This window comes from Muscardinus avellanarius (genome assembly GCF_963383645.1).
Source record: "Muscardinus avellanarius genome assembly, chromosome: 12".
NCBI classification, from domain to species: domain Eukaryota; kingdom Metazoa; phylum Chordata; class Mammalia; order Rodentia; family Gliridae; genus Muscardinus; species Muscardinus avellanarius.
The window spans coordinates 81,843,041-81,862,985 of NC_137798.1; the positions used below are offsets into that span (position 1 = coordinate 81,843,041).

Sequence of the window (19,945 nt, forward strand, 5' to 3'; positions counted from 1 at the left end):
ACCTCCCAAGTATCCTCCTGTCTTAACCTCCAAGATTACAAGTGTGCCACACCATGCCCAGCTAGAATAACTGTTCTTTAATATTCATAATACTGATTTTTTTGGGGGCGTATTGGGCCCTGGGGCATTCTACCTCCAAGATATACTCTCAGCTCTCCCCCCTTTTAAATTAATTTGTGTGTGTGTGTGTACTAGAAGTTAAACCTGGAAGCATTCTGCCTTCACACTACACCCCCAGTCCGTCCGTTCGTTCTTTCTTTCTTTCTTTCTTTCTTTCTTTCTTTCTTTCTTTCTCTCTCTCTCTCTCTCTCTCTCTCTCTCTCTCTCTCTCTCTCTCTCTCTCTTTCTTTCTTTCTTTCTTTCTTTCTTTCTTTCTGTGGGTCTGGGGATAAAACCCAGGGGCATTCGACCTCTGAGCTACACCCCTGCCGTTTTTTTTTTATTCTTTATTTTGAAACAGGGTCTCACTAAGTTAAGGAGTGCCTCACTAAGTAGCTGAGGCTGTCTGCAAACTATGATCCTCCGGCGTGTGCTACCACACGCGGCCTATTTTTTACTTTGAAACAGAGTCTACTCACTAAATTGCTGAGGTAGTCCTTGAATCTGCCATTCTCCTATCTCAGCCTCTCAAGTACTAGGATTACAGGCATATGCGACCACACCCAGCATTTGGTTTGGTTTGGTTTTGAAACAGGGTCATGTGAAGCTGCTGAGGCTGGCCACAAATATGTGATCCTCCTATTTCAGCCTCCCAGGCACTGGGATTATAGGTATGCACCATGGCTCTCAGCTCTAATATTGAGTTTTAAGGAGGAATTTAGAACATCTATGAGTACTTATTATGTGCTATGTACAAATACTTGACCCACATTTTTTTCTAACTTTGCAGTAAGTAGCCAGCATTTTGGAGGTATAAACTACATACTGTCCATATTCACTTTTTTAAAGTTCAGTGGCTTTAGCATATCTGGAGTTGTGCAAATTTCACCACTATCTACTTTTAGAACATTTTCAGATTTTATCGTCCTAAAAGGAAACCTCATACTCATTAGCAGTCACTTTCTATTTCCCCCATCCGCATCTACTTTCTGTTTCCATGTCTATTTTGGACATAACATTAAAAAAAAAATCATTATACAACACTGACCTTTCTTTTTTGTGTGTGGCACTGGGAATTGAACCCAGGGACATTCCTCCTCTGAAATACACCCCCAGCCCTATATTATTTTTATTTTAAAACAAGGTATCACTAGGTTGATCAAAGTCTCACTATTTGCTGAGGCTGTCCTGAAACAACAACAACAACAAAAAAAAAGTGCAATCCTCCTGTCTCAGCCTGCATCACCACACCCGACTAATATGTGACCTTTCATGACTGACTTTTTTCCACTTAATGTAGTCTTTTCTGTGTTGTAGCATAGAGACACACTACTCTTTTTTTTTTTTTTTTTTTTTTGGCAGTACTGGGGCTGGAATCCAGGGGGCATTCTACCTCCGAGCTACACCCCCAGCCCCATTTTTAGTCTTTTTTGAAACAAGGTCTCACTGAATTGCGAAGGCCTCGCTAAGTAGCTGAGGCTGTCTATGAACCATGATCCTCTGATCTCGGCCTCCCAAATGCTGGGATCACAAGCGTGTGACACCACACCTGGCTTTATCTATGTTTGACTAAAAAGGAGAGTGAAAGGTTAAGGTCCTTTCCCCAAGGCCTCACAAAGCAAGCAGGTAAAAACTCAAATCCAGGCCTCTGTTGCCACAGTTCATCACTTCTACCACCCCACACTGATTATTCAGTTACCTCAGAGTTCACTCTATAATTTTAAAATTGAAAAATACAACGGTTGGTAGCAACTCAGAGCCAGAAAAATCTTTTTTCTTCCTGTTCCTACATTTGCCTATGATGTGTTTGAGTCCAAGGGAAGGGAAGTTGATCTGTTCTTAAAAGCTCCCGTGACAATCCTACTACTTTTGAAACTGTGAACACAAGTCAAACCCAACAGAAGACTGGCAAACAGGAAACTCCACTGTGTGTTCTTTCACAAAAGAGAGTATTCTGTAGCTCAGACGAGAACGTAGTTTAGAAAGAAGCTCAAATAAGAAAACAACAAACAATGAACAGAACCAGCCTTGAGCTCAGTGAGGAGACATCAGTCACTCCCCAGGCAGCTGAAATGTGAAGCACTGGCACCAGCCATAAATTCAGGATTTCCACACCCCAGTTCAGGACCCATCTGCTAAACAGTAACCATACCCACGACCCCATCTTCATCTTTTAACTGCCCATTTTCGTGGACCAGGTACCTTCTTGCCGCCAATGTACCCTCCAGAAGCACCAAAGCTCTTCGTGAACGTTCCCATCATAATGTCTACGTCCTCGGGATTCAGGCCGAAGTAGTCTACCACACCACGACCTGAAGGGCCGAGGGCGCCGATGCTGTGAGCCTCGTCGAGATACAAGTACGCCTTGTATTTCTTCTTGAGGGCAATTACTTCAGGAAGGCGGACAATAGATCCCTCCATGCTGGCAAAACAGGATTAAAAAAATATGTACGCTGACATTTTAACTCCCCAAATTAGAAACTGGCATGTTACTGTTCTTGTTTTTGTTGTTGTTGTGTGGTACTGGGGATTGAACTCAGGGAAGTTCTACCTCTGTGCTACAACCCCAACCCTATTTTATTTTTTATTTTGAAACAGGTTCTAAGTTGCTGAGAAACTTGCTAAGTTGCTGAGGTTGGCTTTGAATCACCTGAATCCTCCTGTCTCAGCCTCCTAAGTACTGGAATTAAAGGCATGAGCCACCATGCCCACCTACCACCTGTGGTTTTAAACTGACAAATTTAGATGGTGCCCCAGCTAAGCAAATGTCTAGGGCAAAGGAAATGAGATGTGTGTGTGTGTATGGGGGGTGGGGGGGACGGGATTGAACCCAGAGGCATTAACACCCAGCCCGATTTTTTTTTATTTCTTTTGGAAACAAGGTCTCACTAAGTTGAGGAGGACCTCGCTAGGTTGTCAAGGCTGGATTCAAACCTCCAATTCTCCTGTCTCAGCCTCCCAAGTACTGGGATTACAAGCATGTGCCACACTTGGCTTGAAAATGAGATCTTTTAAGATAGTGCCAGAACACAATAGCTCTTAATTCATGACAAAAAGAATTAAGGTCATGGCATACTCTTCGAAAGCTTTTAATTCTAGGCAATATTAGGCTTTGTATTTCTTCTTATATATTTAACTAAAATTACAAAAAAAAATTAAAAAGGAGCTAAAAGAATGTAAGGGCTACAAAAATTAACTGAAGAAAAATGTTTCTTAAAACTAAGTGGTATGAAGCTGGGCATGGTGGCACACGCTTGTAATCCCAGCATTTGGGAGGCTGAGACAGGAGGAGTGTGGTTCGTAGATAGCCTCAGCTACTTAGTGAGGTCTTTTGCAATTCAGTGAGACCCTGTTTCAAAATAAAGAATAAAAATAGGGCTGGGGGTATAGCTTAGAGATAGAATGCCCTGGGCTCTTCCCAGTACCACACACACACAAAAAAAGTGGTATGACCAGGCATGGTGGCACATGTTTGTAATCCCAGTACTTGGGAGGGCCAGCCTCAGCTACTTAGACCCTCAGCTACTTAGATCCTGTTTCAAAATTAAGAATAAAAAATAGGACTGGTGGTGTGGCTTAGAGGTAGAATGCCCTGGGTGCAACCCCCAGTTCCTAAAAAAAATTTAATTAATTAATTAATTAATTAATTAAAAGAAAGAAAGGAAAGACAAAACCAGGCATGGTGGCGCATGCTTGTAATCCCAATACTTGGGAGGCTGAGACAGGAGAATCGCAGGTTTGTGGCCAGTCTCAGCAATTTAGTGAGGTGTTCTGCAACTTAGTGAGACCCTGTTTCAAAATAAAGAATAAAAAATAGGGCTGGGGTGCAACTTGGAGGTAGAATGCCCCTGGGTTCAATCCCCCCAGTTCCACAAAATAAAAAGAAAAGAAAAAAATTAAGTGGTATGTAATTTATTTTGACATTTTAGAACTTGTATCCTTGCCCGCATGTATAACCCCTCTATAAACAGTAGAAAAAAACACAAAGAGAGGGGGGATGAGCAGACTATGCAGTACACAGACAGATTTCTGTTCTGTTTCTGTGCTGACTCTGCTTTGAGGTATTTTAACAAGCCACCAACACTGTCTCTGTTTCCAGAGTGGGCCAGTGTAGCATTCCCTTCCTAAAAATTCTATGATTCTATGGGCCCAACTCACAAAGATAAAGAACAGTAAAGCAAGAGTACCTATATATTCCTTCCACGAGGATTAGAATTTTCTTCCAGGGCCTTCGTGTCCGAGGCTGACCGTAGACAATGGCATCTTTCAGTAGTTTCTCTAGGCTTTGCATATCTACAGCACACACAAAACGAATTGAGTCACAAAGCATCTTTCTCTCTCTTAACTTTATTTAAAAAATGCAGAGAAGCATTTCTTGTTCGGGAAGTGTGTCTCAGATCGCAAAGGACACGGGCAAAATTAAAGCCGAGCAGAAAAACACCGAGGCAAATGGGTGAACTCTTAACCACCTTCAGCTGAAATCTAAATGGGACCAATGTTCAACACCACTGATATGACTAGACAACTGTGGGGCTGACTGCTACAGCGGTTAGCATGCTTATGAAACGACCAGTTTCCACTAAATACCTTGCCTTGAATTAGCTTTGCTGTGATTTTAGAATCAAACTATCTCTAATTCTAGTGATTCATTCAGAAATAAGTGTGAAGAAGGCAAAGCAAGAGTGTGAGTGGGGAGTAGGACTGTAGCTCAGTGGTACAGCACTTGACCAAGGTGCATGAAGCCGTGTCCAATCCCCAGAACCACAAAACCCCAAAAACCCAATGTGCACAAACTGTCACCAATTCATATACCTCCTAGAAAACAAACATGGGCGGATACTTCAAAGTGCACACTGGCTGGGGGTGGTGGCGCACGCTTGTAATCCCTGCGCTTGGGAGGCGGAGACAGGAGGACCGCGCTGGTTTGGAGCCAGCCTCACTGGCTTAAGAGACCCTGTTTCAAAAAAAAAAAAAAAAAAATAGGTCTGGGAGTGTAGCCTGGAAGTAGAAGGGTTTCCAGGAACCCCAGTATCACACACACACACACACACACAAAAAAAAAAAAAAAAAAAAAAACCAACAAAGTGCACACTGCTTCCTTTCATTGACTGAGTACATCTGGGATGTATTCCAATGCTTGTTAGACAGCCTCATCTTGGTACTGGGTTAAAGGCACATTCTGGGGAGTGCGTGTGTGCGCTGAGCAAGCCTAGCAAACAGTTGAGACTGTGCCACATGCCACTTCATCAGCTATCTATACATAACCAAGTGCTTGTGGCTCCACTGGTCCTTAAGGGAATTAGCGGGCCTAGGAAACAACTTGGTTAGTCTTACCATTTAATGAGGGCCGTGATTTATCTGTTAAAAACAAATGCTCTGAAGGCCACTCTTAACACCATTATGAACTTCATACTTAAAATATTTGCTTTGAAATGAAGTCTTTAATAATCCCCCTAAAACCTAAGCAACATCAAGTCTGTGGTTTATTTAATAGGAGTAGGAGGCACCTCATCATAAAATCCGACTCTATTCTTTACTGCTCATCACTGGAGAAGGGGGTCACAAACTACATTATTCTACTCTTTTCATAAAAGACCTTGATAAGATATGATAATAACATGTAACACAAATAAGATACTCAAAGCCTGTGATGTGCTTATACCTCCAAGTATATTTGCAACTAAACAATCTGTGCACTGCCTGATGGAGACAAGAGATGTTCCCCACAAAAATAAGTCTATCCTAACTCAAAGCCTCTGGTCCTGCCTCAGACAGCACTGTGTGGCAGTCAGTAGGAGAAAGCAAAACAATACTTGTTTGAATTTCCTATGTTTGTATGTAGAAAGGAGGAGTAAAATAAATACTGATTCAAAGTTTTAGGCAAGAGGAAATATCTACAGCAAAATGTTTGATTATATTAGCTACATAGGAAAAAACCCAGCAATCTCTTTCCCATATTATGTCCCACAAATTGAATGGAAATTTAAATTTACAATATACCATAAAACTCCCAGGAGAAAGTACAAGAATCTTAGAATTAGGAAGGTATTAAGTCCAAAAGTCATAAGAAAGTAAGTGTGAAAACATAAACATTTTAGTTGAGTCTGCACAGCAAGACAAAAAAAGTCAAAAATAAAATTAAAAAGTCAACATACAAAAAAGACAATATAAAAGCACTCTTATAACCAGTAAAAACAATTATAAACAGTTTAAAAATGGCCAACTTATAAAGTAATACTTACAAATATAATAACTATATAAAAAGTTGCTTCATACCTAATAATCAAAGAGCATACCTAATAATCAAATCAGCATATTTTTTACTTATTAGATTCAGAAAGATTTTAAATGATTCATAGTAGCCTATGTTGGCCAGTGAACAGAAACAGTTTTTGTATAATGCTTGGAGGCAATTTGGAAAAGTATTAAAAATTTATACCCTTTTAATCAGGCATGATGAATCTACTAGGCAGTAATCAGAAATTATGCAAAAACTTGAGAGTAGTACTTTTCTAAAAGAAAAGTTAGAAACAACTTGAGGTCCAAACTGAGGGACTGATGAACTGATGGCACATTTAGATACTGACTGCCAAAGTGGCACTGAAAGATGAAGGAGTAGTAGGTACTGAAAATCTGCATTCACAATGCACTATTTAAAAAAAAGTTACACAGAAATGTTTAGTAAGCTCTCATTTGCAAAAATAAATATGGTTTATATCACTCTCTCTCTCTCTCTCTCTCTTTTTTTTTTTTTTTTCAGTACTGGGGATTGAATTCAGAAGCACTCTAGCTCCAAGCTACACTTCCAGCCCTATTTTTTATTCATTATTTATTTTACTCAGTGAGGGCCTCACTAAGCAGAAGAGGCTGGCTGTGAACCTGCGATCCACCTGTCTCAGCCTCCCAGGGACTGGGATTACAAGTGTACACCACCACGCCCGGCTTATCACTCTCACTGTAAAACACCATAGGCAAGAAGAAGAAAAGCAGAAGAAAGTTATTAACTATCTGCAGTCCTTCCCTCTAGAGGTAAAGACCTAACCGTAGATATTTCCACTTAGGGATCAAGAATTTTGTCTTCCTGTCACCTTTCTCTGATCTCATAGCATCTGAACATATCTTTATTTCAGCATTTATCTGTGGAATTGTAAGTGCTATATTATCTGTTAAATCTTTCTTAACCAGTCAGAGATCCTTGAGATAAGAGATCCTGATTTACTCATTTCAATATCCATCCTGTCACAACAAGATACACTGTAGACTGTACCTGAACAAAGATCTGTAAATCAGGAAATGGGATGGAAAATTTGAAAGTCAAATAAATGGAGACTATCATATTTTGCATAAAACACTTCCTTCAACCTCTGCTTGCATTCCAATGGGGGAAAATAACTTTTTTCATTCATTCACTTTTGTGGTACTGGGGACTGAACCCAAGGGCACTTTACCATTGGGCTATATTCTGAAATTTTTTTACTTTTTATTTTGAGACAGGGTCTTACTAAATTGCCTGGGATGGCCTCAAACTTGTAATCTTCTTGCCTCAGCATTGTGACCAGCTTGAGAGAAACTTTTTCTCTGTTTTTGGCAGTACTGGGGATGGAACCCAGTGGCTTTCTACCTCTGACCTACACCCCCAGCTCTATTTTTTCTTTTTGTTGGGGGGGTGGTACTGGGGATGGAACTCAGGTGCCTTCTACCTCTGGGCTATACTCCCAGACCTATTTTATATTTTATTTGGGAAGAGAGTCTCTTAAACCAGCTGAGGCTGGCTTCAAACCCGCACGATCTACCTGTCTCAGCCTCCCAAGTGCGGGGATTACTAGCGTGCGCTACCACGCCTGGCTTATTGTTTATTTTTTGAAACAGGGTCTCACTGAGTTGCAAAAGGCCTCACTAAGTAGCAGCTGAGGCTGTCCGTGAACCCGGGCCCTGCTGTCTCAGCCTCCCAAATTCTGGGATTACAAACATGTGCCACCATGCCCAGCTTGAGAAAAACTTTTAAAAAAGACTAGACCAGCCGAGCATAGTGATGCACACCTGTAATTCCAGTACTCAAGAGGCTGAGACAAGAGGATTGCAGGTTCAAGGACAGTCTCAGCAACGTAGTGAGGGTCTCAGCAATCTGTGAGAACATTAAAAAAAATATATATATATATAGGCCTGGTGGTGTAACTTAGAGGTAGAATGCCTCTGAGTTTAATCCCCAGTACCAGGCAGGGTGTGGTGGTGCACGCTTGTAATCCCCGCGCTTGGGAGGCAGAGACAGGAGGATCGCACAGGTTCAAAGCCAGCCACGTGCACTGGCTTAGGAGACCCTGTTTCCAAATAAAAAAATGTAAAAATGGGTCTGGGAGTGTAGCCGGGGTAGAAGGGCTTCCAGGAATCCCAGTACCACCAAAAAAAAAAAAAAAAAAAAAAATCCCAGTACCAACCCCTCCACACACACACACACACACACACACACACACACACACACACACACACACAAGACTGGTCAAAGAATATTTTATATGTTCTCTGGTCACCTTCATTTGCATTTTCAAATATTAACATAACCAATGTTACTACCAACAATGACCCAAAGAATACTGAACACTACGACCAGTGGTGAATTCTACAAAAAAACTCACTGTTGTGTTTGAAGATTCGAATGGTTGCTCCTGACAGCCTGGCTCCTAGAACCAGTGACGCATGGTTCAGCTCATCACTCAGAATCAAGCAACCCTGCAAAATCACAAGCAGAGGAAGGAAAGATGACAAAGGGTTAGTTATGCAAATTATAATGCCACAGTCACTAATAATTATACCACATTAAGGAAATCTTATACAACAGCAAGGGGATCAATTTTAAGAAAAGTTTACAAGATATTTTTTTTTGAGAAGGAGATTAAAATCCTGGCCTATTTAATATCTTTATTCCTGTGACTGACAAATATTCAACTACATAGTAACTGGTTCTTATATATGATACATCAGATAACCTTTAATAGGTCTTGGCTTCTTAATTTGAGAGCATTCCATTTGAGTTTTGCAGTGAAACCCTATAACAATAAACACTCTTGGTTCCCAAACCTTGGTTTCTATTCTCCAATAAAACAAAACCAAAAAAGCAGGAGATGGGTGTGGTAGGACATACCTGTGATCTCAGTATTTGGGAGACAAAAGGACCACAGGTTAAAGATGAACCTCAGCAACTCTGTGATGCTTTCAGCAACCTATTGAGACCCTGCTTCATAAAACCAACAATAAAAGAAAGGGATAGGGATATAGCTCATAAGCAGAACACCCCTGATTTAATCTCCAGCATCAGAAAAAGAAATACAAATAAAAAAGGGCTGGGCTATAGCTCAGAAGTACAATGCTTCTGGGTTCTATCCCCAGTATCACAAGAAAATAATAAAACAAAACAGGGCTCCTTGGACAGCTAGTTGATTCCAAACTTAGGACAGGGAAAATATAAGATGAGCCTGGAGCATCTTATTATTCTAGAAGGCAAAAAAGTACTTTTGAAAAATATTAAAGCTGGGCATGGTAGTGCATGCTTGTAATCCCAACATTTGGGAGGCTGAGATGGGAGGAGTGTAGGTTGGTGGCCAGCCTCAGCTACTTAGGCCCTTTGTAACTCAGTGAGACCTTGTTTCAAAATCAAGAATAAAAAATAGGGCTGGGGGTGTAGCTTGGAGGTAGAATGCCCCTGGGTTCTATCCTTAGTACCACACACAAAAAAAAGAAAAAATATTAAAAAGTTGTCTCATACTCAAAAGATATAGGAGCCCATTTGAATGAACTGCCAATAACCAAAACTGAAACAATTCAAGCAACAAAACAAAACAAAACAGAAACCATAATCATGTAGAATTATAACCCCAAAATAAGACACTCACAAATCCACAGTGATACAAACAGGAGAAGCAACAATTCTACCACACCCAAAATCCTAATTAATAATTATAGAGGAAACAAGAAAACAGAAAAACCACTATTAGAGCACCAAAGTAACAGCTGCCACAAGCAGGAGCCAAAATGCATATTTAAGTTAGTGGGTAAGCGTTTAATGAGAAAGATTACTTATATGGTCTCAAAGTATCTCTACTATATCTGGCAATTAAAAAGGAACAGGAGATCCCAGTAAGGTGGTCCACGCTTGTAATCCCAGTTCTTGGGAGACTACAACAGGAGATCACAGGTTCAAAGACAGTCTCAGCAAGTAGTGAGACTCTCATAACCTAGTAAGACCATCAATCCTAAAACAGAAGGATTGCAGGTTCGTGGCCAGTCTAGGCAACATAGCAAGGCCCTCCACAACTTGGTGAGACTGTTAAAAAGAAAAAGAAAACAGGAAATAGGGCTGGGGGTATAGCTCAGAGGTGGAACGCCCCTGGGTTCAATCCCTAGTAACTAACACACACACACACACACACACACACACACACACACGCGCGCGCGCGCGCGCCCCTGGGTTCAATCCCTAGTAATACACACACACACACACACACACACACACACACACACACACACACACACAGAAGCTGAGTGATTAGTATATAAGAACTCTCTGTACTCTTATGTAGCTATTCTGTAAGTATATATTTAAGTTTGAAAAAAAAAGTTAAACTTAAAAAAAAACAAAAACCCAAGTAGTTAGGGGAAGCCGGGTGGGATGACAGCACACTTGTAATCTCAGCATTTGGGAGGCTAAGACAGGAGTTAGGGGAAAATAGAGGCTGGATTGCTCTTCTTCAAGTCTTCATATTCTTTACTTTCTACTCTTGGCATTCCACTGCACTTTAAAGGGAGCCCTCCCAATGCACACAATTATTTTCCTCTTTCCAGATAAATTTTTTTCCCCTGGCAAAACCTGAAATATCATTTAGTTTTTTATCACTTCTTTCTATAGATGGCCTGGTTTACAATTTCTATGTATCAATGATTATTTCTTCTAACTTATGAAATTCCATTATGTCCTTGATTCAAAAATAATATGACTATTAAATATCAGCAGTTGACATCTAAGTGTATAATATGCTTCAGGCAATATTAATAGGTTTAAATGCATTAGTACTTTTCACTGTCACAATAATCCTATGAGGTAAGTACTATTTTCACCTCTACTTTTCATACAAGGAAGCTCTGGGTCAGGAAGTAAAACTCTTGCCCAGAGTCACACGCATGGTCACAAGGGAGTCACTCAACATAAAGCTGCTCCTTGCACAGCACCACTCTATCAATATACTGACCTTTCTGCCTTTAAGCTGCACCATCAACCACCTCACGGAGAAATTCAGTGCCAAGTTCAAAGAATGGCTCAACCAAAAGTTGAGCCATTACCACCCTTAATAGATTAAATACTTAGCATTTCTACATTTGACTCTGAAGATACTTCTTTAAGGTAGTACCTTCCATGTCTGTATAGGAGAAATCTAATTCTAGATAATTTGTTAGGATCTGTGAACATACAGAAAATGCAAGATTAGGTATTAAAAATTTTGAAGAAGGCTGAGACAGAAGGATCGCAGTTCTCAGATAGACTCAGCTACTTAGTGAGGCCCTCTGAAACGCAGTGAGACTTGTTTCAAAATGAAAATTAAAAAATAGGCTTGGGGTGTAGGTCAGAGGTAGAATGCGCCTGGTTCTGTCCCCAGTACCGAAAAATTATGTAAATTGAGTAGGAATTTTAGGTTTATACTGGCAGTATGTGTTTGTTTTTTTTCTTTTGGAGACTGAACTCACAGCATTCTATCTTTTTTTTTTTTTTTTTTTTTTTTGGTGGTACTGGGGTTCCTGGAAACCCTTCTATGTCCAGGCTACACTCCCAGACCTATTTTATATTTTTTTATTTGGAAACAGGGTCTCCTAAAGCCAGCGGGGCTGGTACTGAACTTGCGCGATCCTCCTGTCTCCGCCTCCGCCTCCCAAGTGCTGGGATTACAAGTGTGCGCCATGCCCGGCTAGCATTCTATCTTTGATCTACACTCCCAGCTCTATTTTTTTTATTACAACAGGGTTTTGCTAAATTGCTGAGGCTGGCCTTGAGCCTCCTGTCTCACTCAGCCTTCCAAGTGCTGGGATTACAGGTGTGTATCATCACACCTGGCAACAACACCTTATAATCAATGTGAAGTGAAAGAACTATACATTTGTATCTTTCAAGAAATTTGCCCATTTTACTCAAGTTGTTGAATTTACCAGCATAAAGTTAGGCCCTCGTGCACACAAGTTAAGTGCTTTACCACTGATCTACATCCCCAGACTCTCCAGCTCTGACACACACACACATTCTGTCTCTCTGTCTCTGTCTGTCTGTCTCTCTCTCTCTCTCTCTCTCTCTCACACACACACACACACACACACACACACACACACACACACAAACACACACACACTCACACTCTCTGTCTGTCTGTCTGTCTGTCTTCCACTTTTGGTGCTAGTAATTGAATCCAGAGGTGTTTTACCTCTGAACTACAATCCTAGCCCATTTATTTATTTATTTATTTATTTATTTATTTATTTATTTATTTATGGCAATACTGGGGTTGGAACCCAGGGGCATTCTACCTCTGACCTACACCCCCTGCCCTATTTTTTATTCTTTATTTTGAAACAGGGTCTCACTGAGTTACAAAGAGTCTCACTAAGTAGCTGAGGCTGTCCACGAACCCAGATCCTACTGTCTCAACCTCCCAAGTACTGGGATTACAAGCATGCACCACCAACGCCTGGCTTATTTTTTTATTTTGAAACAGTGTCACACTAAGTTGCTAAAGGCCTCACTAAGTTACTAAGGTTGTCCTTGAACCTGGGATGCTCCTGTTTCATCCTCCCAAGTAGTGGGATTACAAGCATGCACCACTACCCCCAGTTCATCCTTTTACTTTTAACCTCTCTTGTAATCACAGTACTTGGGAGGCTGAGACAGGAGGATCACAGGTTTGCTGCCAGCCTCAGCTACTTAGTGAGGTCCTCCACAACTTAGTGAGACCGTTTCAAAATAAAGAATAAAAAATAGGGCTGGAGCCGGGTGTGGTGGTGCACACTTGTAATCCTAGCATTGGTGAGGCTGAGACAGGAGGATTGTGGTCCAAGGATAGCCTTGGCTACTTAGTGAGGCCCTCTGCAACTCAGTGAGACCCAGTTTCAAAATAAAGAATAAAAAAATAGGGCAGGGGAAGTAGCTTGGAGGTCGAATGACCCTGGGTTCCATCCCCAGACCCACACAAAAAAAAAAGACAAGAAAAACCTCAAGGGTCCTTTCAAACTGACTGCCAATCTGCTAAAATGCAATTTACAAAGTATCTTAACTTTTTCCCTCACAAGCTCTACCCTCAGGATGGAAGGATATATGTGTAAATATGCCTACATATATAGATACATGTCCAATATACTTTTCTTTTTGTGGTACTGGGATTAACCCAGGGACATTCTACCTCTGAGATATACCCCTTGCTCTTTTTACTTTTTGTTTTGAAACAGGGTCTTGTTAGGTTATTGAGAGTCTCACTACACTGCAGAGGTTAGCCTCAAATATGGCTAGCTCCCCAAGTACTGCATGTACTACCACACCAATATATTAGGGTAACTGTGCATGAAAATTATTAATTAACTTTCTGAAATATGCTTTCATAGTTTTAGCTTCTTAGGAGTTCTTATTTATGAGACGTCCTTCAAAACTGTGTAAGAAATGAAGAAAGAAAAAGCCATCTAACAGCAGAGGGAAGGATCATACCAGAAAGCTCCAAATGATACAAGGTTCCATACTTTTCTAAAAATCTGTGATAGAAATGTCTTAGGGTAAACTATGTGTAGTTTAAAGTTAATAATGGTTCTTGAAAAGCTGGGAGTGGTGGTGCACACTTGTAACCTCAGCATTTGGGAGGCTGAGACCAGAGGATTGTGGCTTGCGGACAGTCTCAGCTATTTAGTGAGGCCCTTTGCAACTCAGTGAGACCCTGTTTCAAAATAAAGAATAACAAATAGGGCTGGGGGTGTAGCTCAGAGATTCGGTACCCCTGGGTTCCACCCAGTACCACACACACACACACACACACACACACACACACACACACACCCTCTTGGATTGCTCTGAATGCTTTTCAAAACAAGATGATGTATAAAAGAATTTTCATAAAGCTGGGTGTGGTGGCACACACTTGTAATCCCTGCATTCAGGAGGCTGAGACTGGAGAATCGTGGTTTGCAGACAGCCTCAGCTACTTAGTGAGGCCCTCTGCAACTTAGTGAGACCCTGTTTCAAAATAAAAAAGAAAAAATAGGGCAGGGGGTGTAGCTCGGAGGTCAAATGCCCCTGGGTTCCATCCAAACCCGCAACAACAACAACAACAACAACAAAAAAGAAGCCGTGCGTGGTGGCGCACGCTTGTAATCCCCACTCTTGGGAGGCGGAGACAGGAGGATCACGCAGGTTCGAAGTCAGCCACGCTGGCTTAGGAGACCCTGTTTCCAAAAATAAAAATGTATAAAAAAATAGGTCTGGGAGTGTAGCCCGGAGGTAGAAGGGCTTCCAGGAACCCCAGTACCACCAAAAAAAAAAAAAAAAAAAAAAAAAAAAATTTTTCATAAATAATGAACTGTCTTACTTTGCCAACAAGAGCAGGAATGTTCATAGAATTTGTTGCAAATCCCATGCCATACGCCATAGCGGCTTCTACTCCCAAGAAACTTGCTACCAGCTTCTCCAGTTCTTCATGCTTGTCTAGGTTTCCTGTGTGAAAAAGTTACAAAGTCAGTATCATGAGATCTTGAATTTAAGAACTATTTAGCACTTTATAAAAAGAAGCCAATCTATGTTCTGTAACCTTTTCTGACTCCTACGAAAGAGTCAGTATTATGAACAATGAAAACTTATAAAGAACACAAAAGTTAAATAAACTTAGATACAGCACCTTTGGTGAAAGAGGACTGTCAACAACTTCATGCCAGTTTTGATTGGGTCTATGTGAGACCCTGTTTCAAAATAAAGACTTAAAAATAGGATTGGGGTGTAGCTCAGAGGTAGAATACCCCGGGTTCTATTCCCAGTACCACAAAAATAAATAAATAAATAAATAAATAAATAAATAAAGAAAGAAAGAAAGAAAGAAAGAAAGAAAGGAAGGGAGGGAGGAAGAAAATATAAAAAGCTATACAATTCTTTTACTTTTAATTTTTTATATTAAACTGGATGCAAATCCTTCTTACTCTTTGCACTGAGAAGTGGAGTCTAACCCTCATAGCCCTTAAATCTGGGCCAGCCTGACTTGCTCTGACCAACAAAAGAAGGCATGAGGGATATTCTAGATCTGGGAAAAAGGGGCAAATACGGATTCCAGCTTCAGTCAGGTATCTCTGCACACTTACTCTGGGAAAAGCCTGCTGCCACAAAAAACACAAGACTGAGACTACCATGCCTTGAGAAGCCCAAGCTGGTATCACGGGAGGCATCAGAGTCCCAGGTATCCCAGCCCAGGTGCAACATGAACGAGGCAGCCAGGCACAGGGCCACCACTGCCTGGAAACACGTGAGATCGTGGAAAAGCTGCCCCAATGCACTTGCACCTAGGCCTCTAAGAACTAACAGTGAATCGTCGATGTATTGTTACTAAGTTTTTGGGTGATTCACAGCAATAAGTTGCCCTATAATATCTAAAGTATTCAGTTCTCTAGAACAAAATGGAAGAATCTGAAATCCTCCTTTGAACTAAAATCCTCTACATTTTATAGACTTGTAGCAATAAAAAATTTACATTAATGGGTATCTACTATGTTCCAAGTGGTTTACATGAAAAAACTTATTCAATTCTCAGAACAGATCTATAAAATGGCAATTATTAAATTATAATTAAACCTTTTTACAGAGTTTCACTTGGGAATTCTCTTTAATATACTGGGAAACACATCTTAAAATGAACTGTAAACATTAAAATCATCCAACCCACTAGGTGTGGTAGCGCACTCCTGTAACCCCAGTACTTGGAAGGTCAGAGAAGGATCCTAGATTCAAAGACAGTCTCAGCAACGTAGCAAGGCTGTTACAAATCAAAAATTAAAAGCCAGGAGTGGTAACACACGACTGTAATCCCAGTACTTGGGAGGCTAAGACAGGAAGGATCACAGGTTCACAACTAGCCTCAGCTACTTTAGTGAGACCCTCCGCAACTTAGTGAGATCCTGTTTCAAAATAAAGAATAAAAAGGGGGGGGGGGGCTGGGATGTAGCTCGGAGATAGAATGCCCCTAGGTTCAATTCCCAGTACTGCAAAAAGAAAAAAAAAAATTTAAAAAGGGCTGGGCATGTATCTCTGAGCTAGAACACCCCTAGGTTCAGTCCCAGTCTGAAATAATAAATAAATAAATAAATAAGTAAGTAAGTAAATAAATAAATAAATAAATAAATAAATAAATAAATAAATAAAATATAGAGTTGTGCATGGTGGTACACCCTTGTGATCCTAGTACTTAGGGGGCTAAGACAAGAGGATGTCAACCTCAGCAATTTTTGAAGTCCTCTGCAACTTAGTGAGACCTTGTTTTAAAATAAAGAATAAAATAGGTCTGGGGGTACAGCTCTGAGGTAGAATGCTCCTAGGTTCCATCTGCAGTACCACAAAAAATAAAAATAAAATAAAATACAGAGCAAAGTTAAGTGTTTAAATACTTAAAACTCTAGCTCTGAGCCAGGCGTGGTGGCACATGTTTGTAATCCCTGCATTTGGGAGGCTGAGACAGGAGGATCTGGGTTCAAGGACAGCCTTAGCTACTTAATGAGGCCCTTTGCAACTTGGTGAGAACCTGTTTCAAAATAAAGAATAAAAAATAGGGCTGGGAGTGTAGCTCAGAGGTAAAATGCCCCTGAGTTCTATCCCCAGTACCACCCAAAACAAAACAAAACAAAACAAAAACCCTCTACCTCTGTATCAGTATCAGAATCACACACTCCTGAGTTAAGAATCAAAAGCAGGGAGCTGGGTATGGCAGCACACTCTTGTAATCCCAGTATTTAGGAGGCTGAGACAGGCGGATTACAGGTTTATGGACAGCCTTAGTTACTTCGTGAGGCCCTCTACAACTTAGTGAGAGACCCTGTTTCAAAATAAGAAGTAAAAAAAAAGAATTGAGCTGTTAGTGTAGCTTGGAGGTAAATGCCCAGGTTCAGGTTCGATTCTCAGTTTTACTTTAAAAAAAAAAAAAAAAAAAAAAAGAATCGACAGCAGTCGCTAGCCACTTACCAATTTCCTGCCGAGTGCTACAAACCCCAACTCCATACTCTTCTAGGACTTTGGCAGCTGCTTCTTGACATGATCCAGTGTTCCGTGCAAATCCAAGATAGTTGTAGGAACCCATGTTTATAACACCTTTAATTATATTCCCTGTGTACCTGTGTTTTAATATAACAAAACAATAAAACTCATGAGCAACTCTAATAAATGCGATAGCAAGTGCACTGGTAACATAAAAGGAAGCACCACGTATGGGAAGCAAAGAGATGAAAGTCACTGCCAACTACAGAAACGGAGGAAACAAAAAAATGCCATATTTTACTTATTAATAAAGATGATGATTCTAAAAACTGATATTCAAAGCCAGGCATGGTGGCACATGCTTGTAATCCCATCATTTGGGAGGCTGAGATAGGAGGATCGCGGTTTGAGGACAGCCTCAGCTATTTAGTGAGGTCCTTTGCAACTCAGTGAGACCCTGTTTCAAAATAAAGAATAAAAAAATAGGGTTGGAGATTTGGGGATGTATCTTAGAGGTAGAATGACCCTGGGTTCCAACCCAGGTACTAAAAAAAAAAGAAAAGAACTGGGATGTGGGATGTAGCTCAATAGTAGAAGTCCCCTGGGTTCAATTCCCAGTACCACATACAAAAAAAGGAATTTCAGGTTTCTTGGGGTTTTATTGAGGGGGGGTGGGATTTGGTAGTACTTGTCTATTGAAAAATACACATACGCAGACTAAGCAATTTCCACACATGAGGATATACATGAAGATCCTTTAAAAGCCACCACAAACCAGGTGTGGTGGTGCACGCTTATAATCCCAGTAATTGAGATGCTGAGACAGGAGGATTGCAGTTCATGGACAGCCTCAGCTGAACTTAGTGAGGCTCTTTGCAACTCAGTGAGACCCTGTTTCAAAATAAAAAATAGGGCTGGGGGTGTAGCTCAGAGGTAGAATGTCCCTAGTACTGCAAAAAAAAAAAAAAAGAAAGAAAGAAAGAAAGAAAGAAAGAAAGAAAAAAGAAAAGGAGAGAGAGAGAGAGAGAGAGAGAGAGAGAGAGAGAGAGAGAGAGAACGAACCACAATTTGCCACATCCCTCTGCTAGGCTCAGGTACTTGTGACTTTCTACTTGGAAGCTCAATCACCCTGGGCCCCTAGGAAAGAAAACTGATTCAGAGGACAGTAAGTACAGAAAAGAAATAAACTGCTACTGCTTTAACTTCCAGGAATTTGGGGTTATCAACACAGAAAGATTTATTTTATTTATTTATATTTATGTGTGTGTGTGTGTGTGTGTGTGTGTGTGTGTGTGTGTGTGTGGTGTACTGGGGGTGGTACCCAGGGGCTTTTCTACCTCGGGGCTATACTCCCAGACCTATTTTATACTTTATTTGGAAACAGAGTCTCACTAAGTACCTGAGGCTGGCTTTGAACCTATGTGATCCTCCTGTCTCAGCCTCCCAAGCACTGGGATTACAAGCGTACTCCACCACACCTCACAATACAGAAAGATTTAAGCCCGATGGCCTAAACCATGACACTTGTATATTGTAGAATACTAGGGAGTCACTACAAATAAAGAAATTGCTGTGAATAGTCACATGAAATGATCTTACCAACATGTTAGCAAATAAAAGAAGCAAAGCAAGCTGGGTATGATAGCATATGCCTGTAATCTCAGTACTTGGGAAGTTTAGACAACAGAATTGTGGATTTGAGGATGGCCTCAGAGACAGTGAGACCTTGTTTCAAAATAAAAAGGGCTGTGGATTTAGCTTGGAGGCAGAATATCCAGTACCCGCCCCCAACAAAAGCCAACAGTAGTAGAACCGGGTGTGTATCTCCATGGTAGAGCAAGTACCTGGTATGCACAAAGTCCTGGTTCATGCCATTTCCCAGATCCACATAAAACAAAAACACAAATGTAAAACAGCTTATACAGTATGATCTCATTTGTGTGTGTGTGTGTGTGTGTGTGTGTGTGTGTGTGTGTGTGTGTGTTACTGGGGATGGGACCCAGGGGCTTTTCTACCTACAGGCTATACTCCCAGACTGATTTTATACTTTATTTGGAAACAGGGTCACTAAGTTGCTGAAAGCCTCACTAAGGAGCTGAAGCTGGCTTTTAACCTGTGCAAACCTCATGTCTCAGCCTCCCAAGTGCTGGGATTACAAGCATGTGCTACCACAATCGGCTGATCTCATTTTTTAAACAAAAGAGTACCTGTATACAACTCCAAAAGATACAATACATACATACCTCATAGAAAACATCTGGAGGAATACAAAATAAAGTGATAACAATGGTCACCTCTGGATAGTGAAGGAAGATTTGTGGGGTAGTAGATTTACAGGCGACAGGTTAGTGAACATGGGAAACTTTCAGTTTATCTACATTATTTTTGTTTTGTTTTTTCTTCTTTTGCAGTCCTGAGATTTTAACCCAGGGATCCTCCAGTTCTTCACACTGATTATTTGGAGTTAGGGTATCAATAAATTGCTAAGGCTGGCTTCAAACTTAAAATCCTCCTGCCTCAGCCTCCCAAAGAGCTGAGATTATATTTTATTTTAAAATGGTAAATAATGGCCGGGCGTGGTGGCGCACGCTTGTAATCCCCGCGCTT

The 19,945-nt window shown here is 40.8% G+C and overlaps 1 protein-coding gene across 1 annotated transcript in view; it reads right to left on the bottom strand.

The window, feature by feature from the left end:
- The window catches only part of SPTLC2 (serine palmitoyltransferase long chain base subunit 2), a gene marked incomplete at both ends in the record, with an annotated part of 106,099 nt that overhangs the window by 40,641 nt on the left and 45,513 nt on the right, over positions 1-19,945 (bottom strand). Inside the window, 5 exons of the mRNA XM_080708258.1 lie at positions 2,302-2,521; positions 4,287-4,392; positions 8,733-8,826; positions 14,700-14,824; positions 17,327-17,475. Of these exons, the coding sequence (XP_080564384.1) occupies positions 2,302-2,521; positions 4,287-4,392; positions 8,733-8,826; positions 14,700-14,824; positions 17,327-17,475 (694 nt within the window). The remainder of the gene's footprint in view (positions 1-2,301; positions 2,522-4,286; positions 4,393-8,732; positions 8,827-14,699; positions 14,825-17,326; positions 17,476-19,945) is intronic.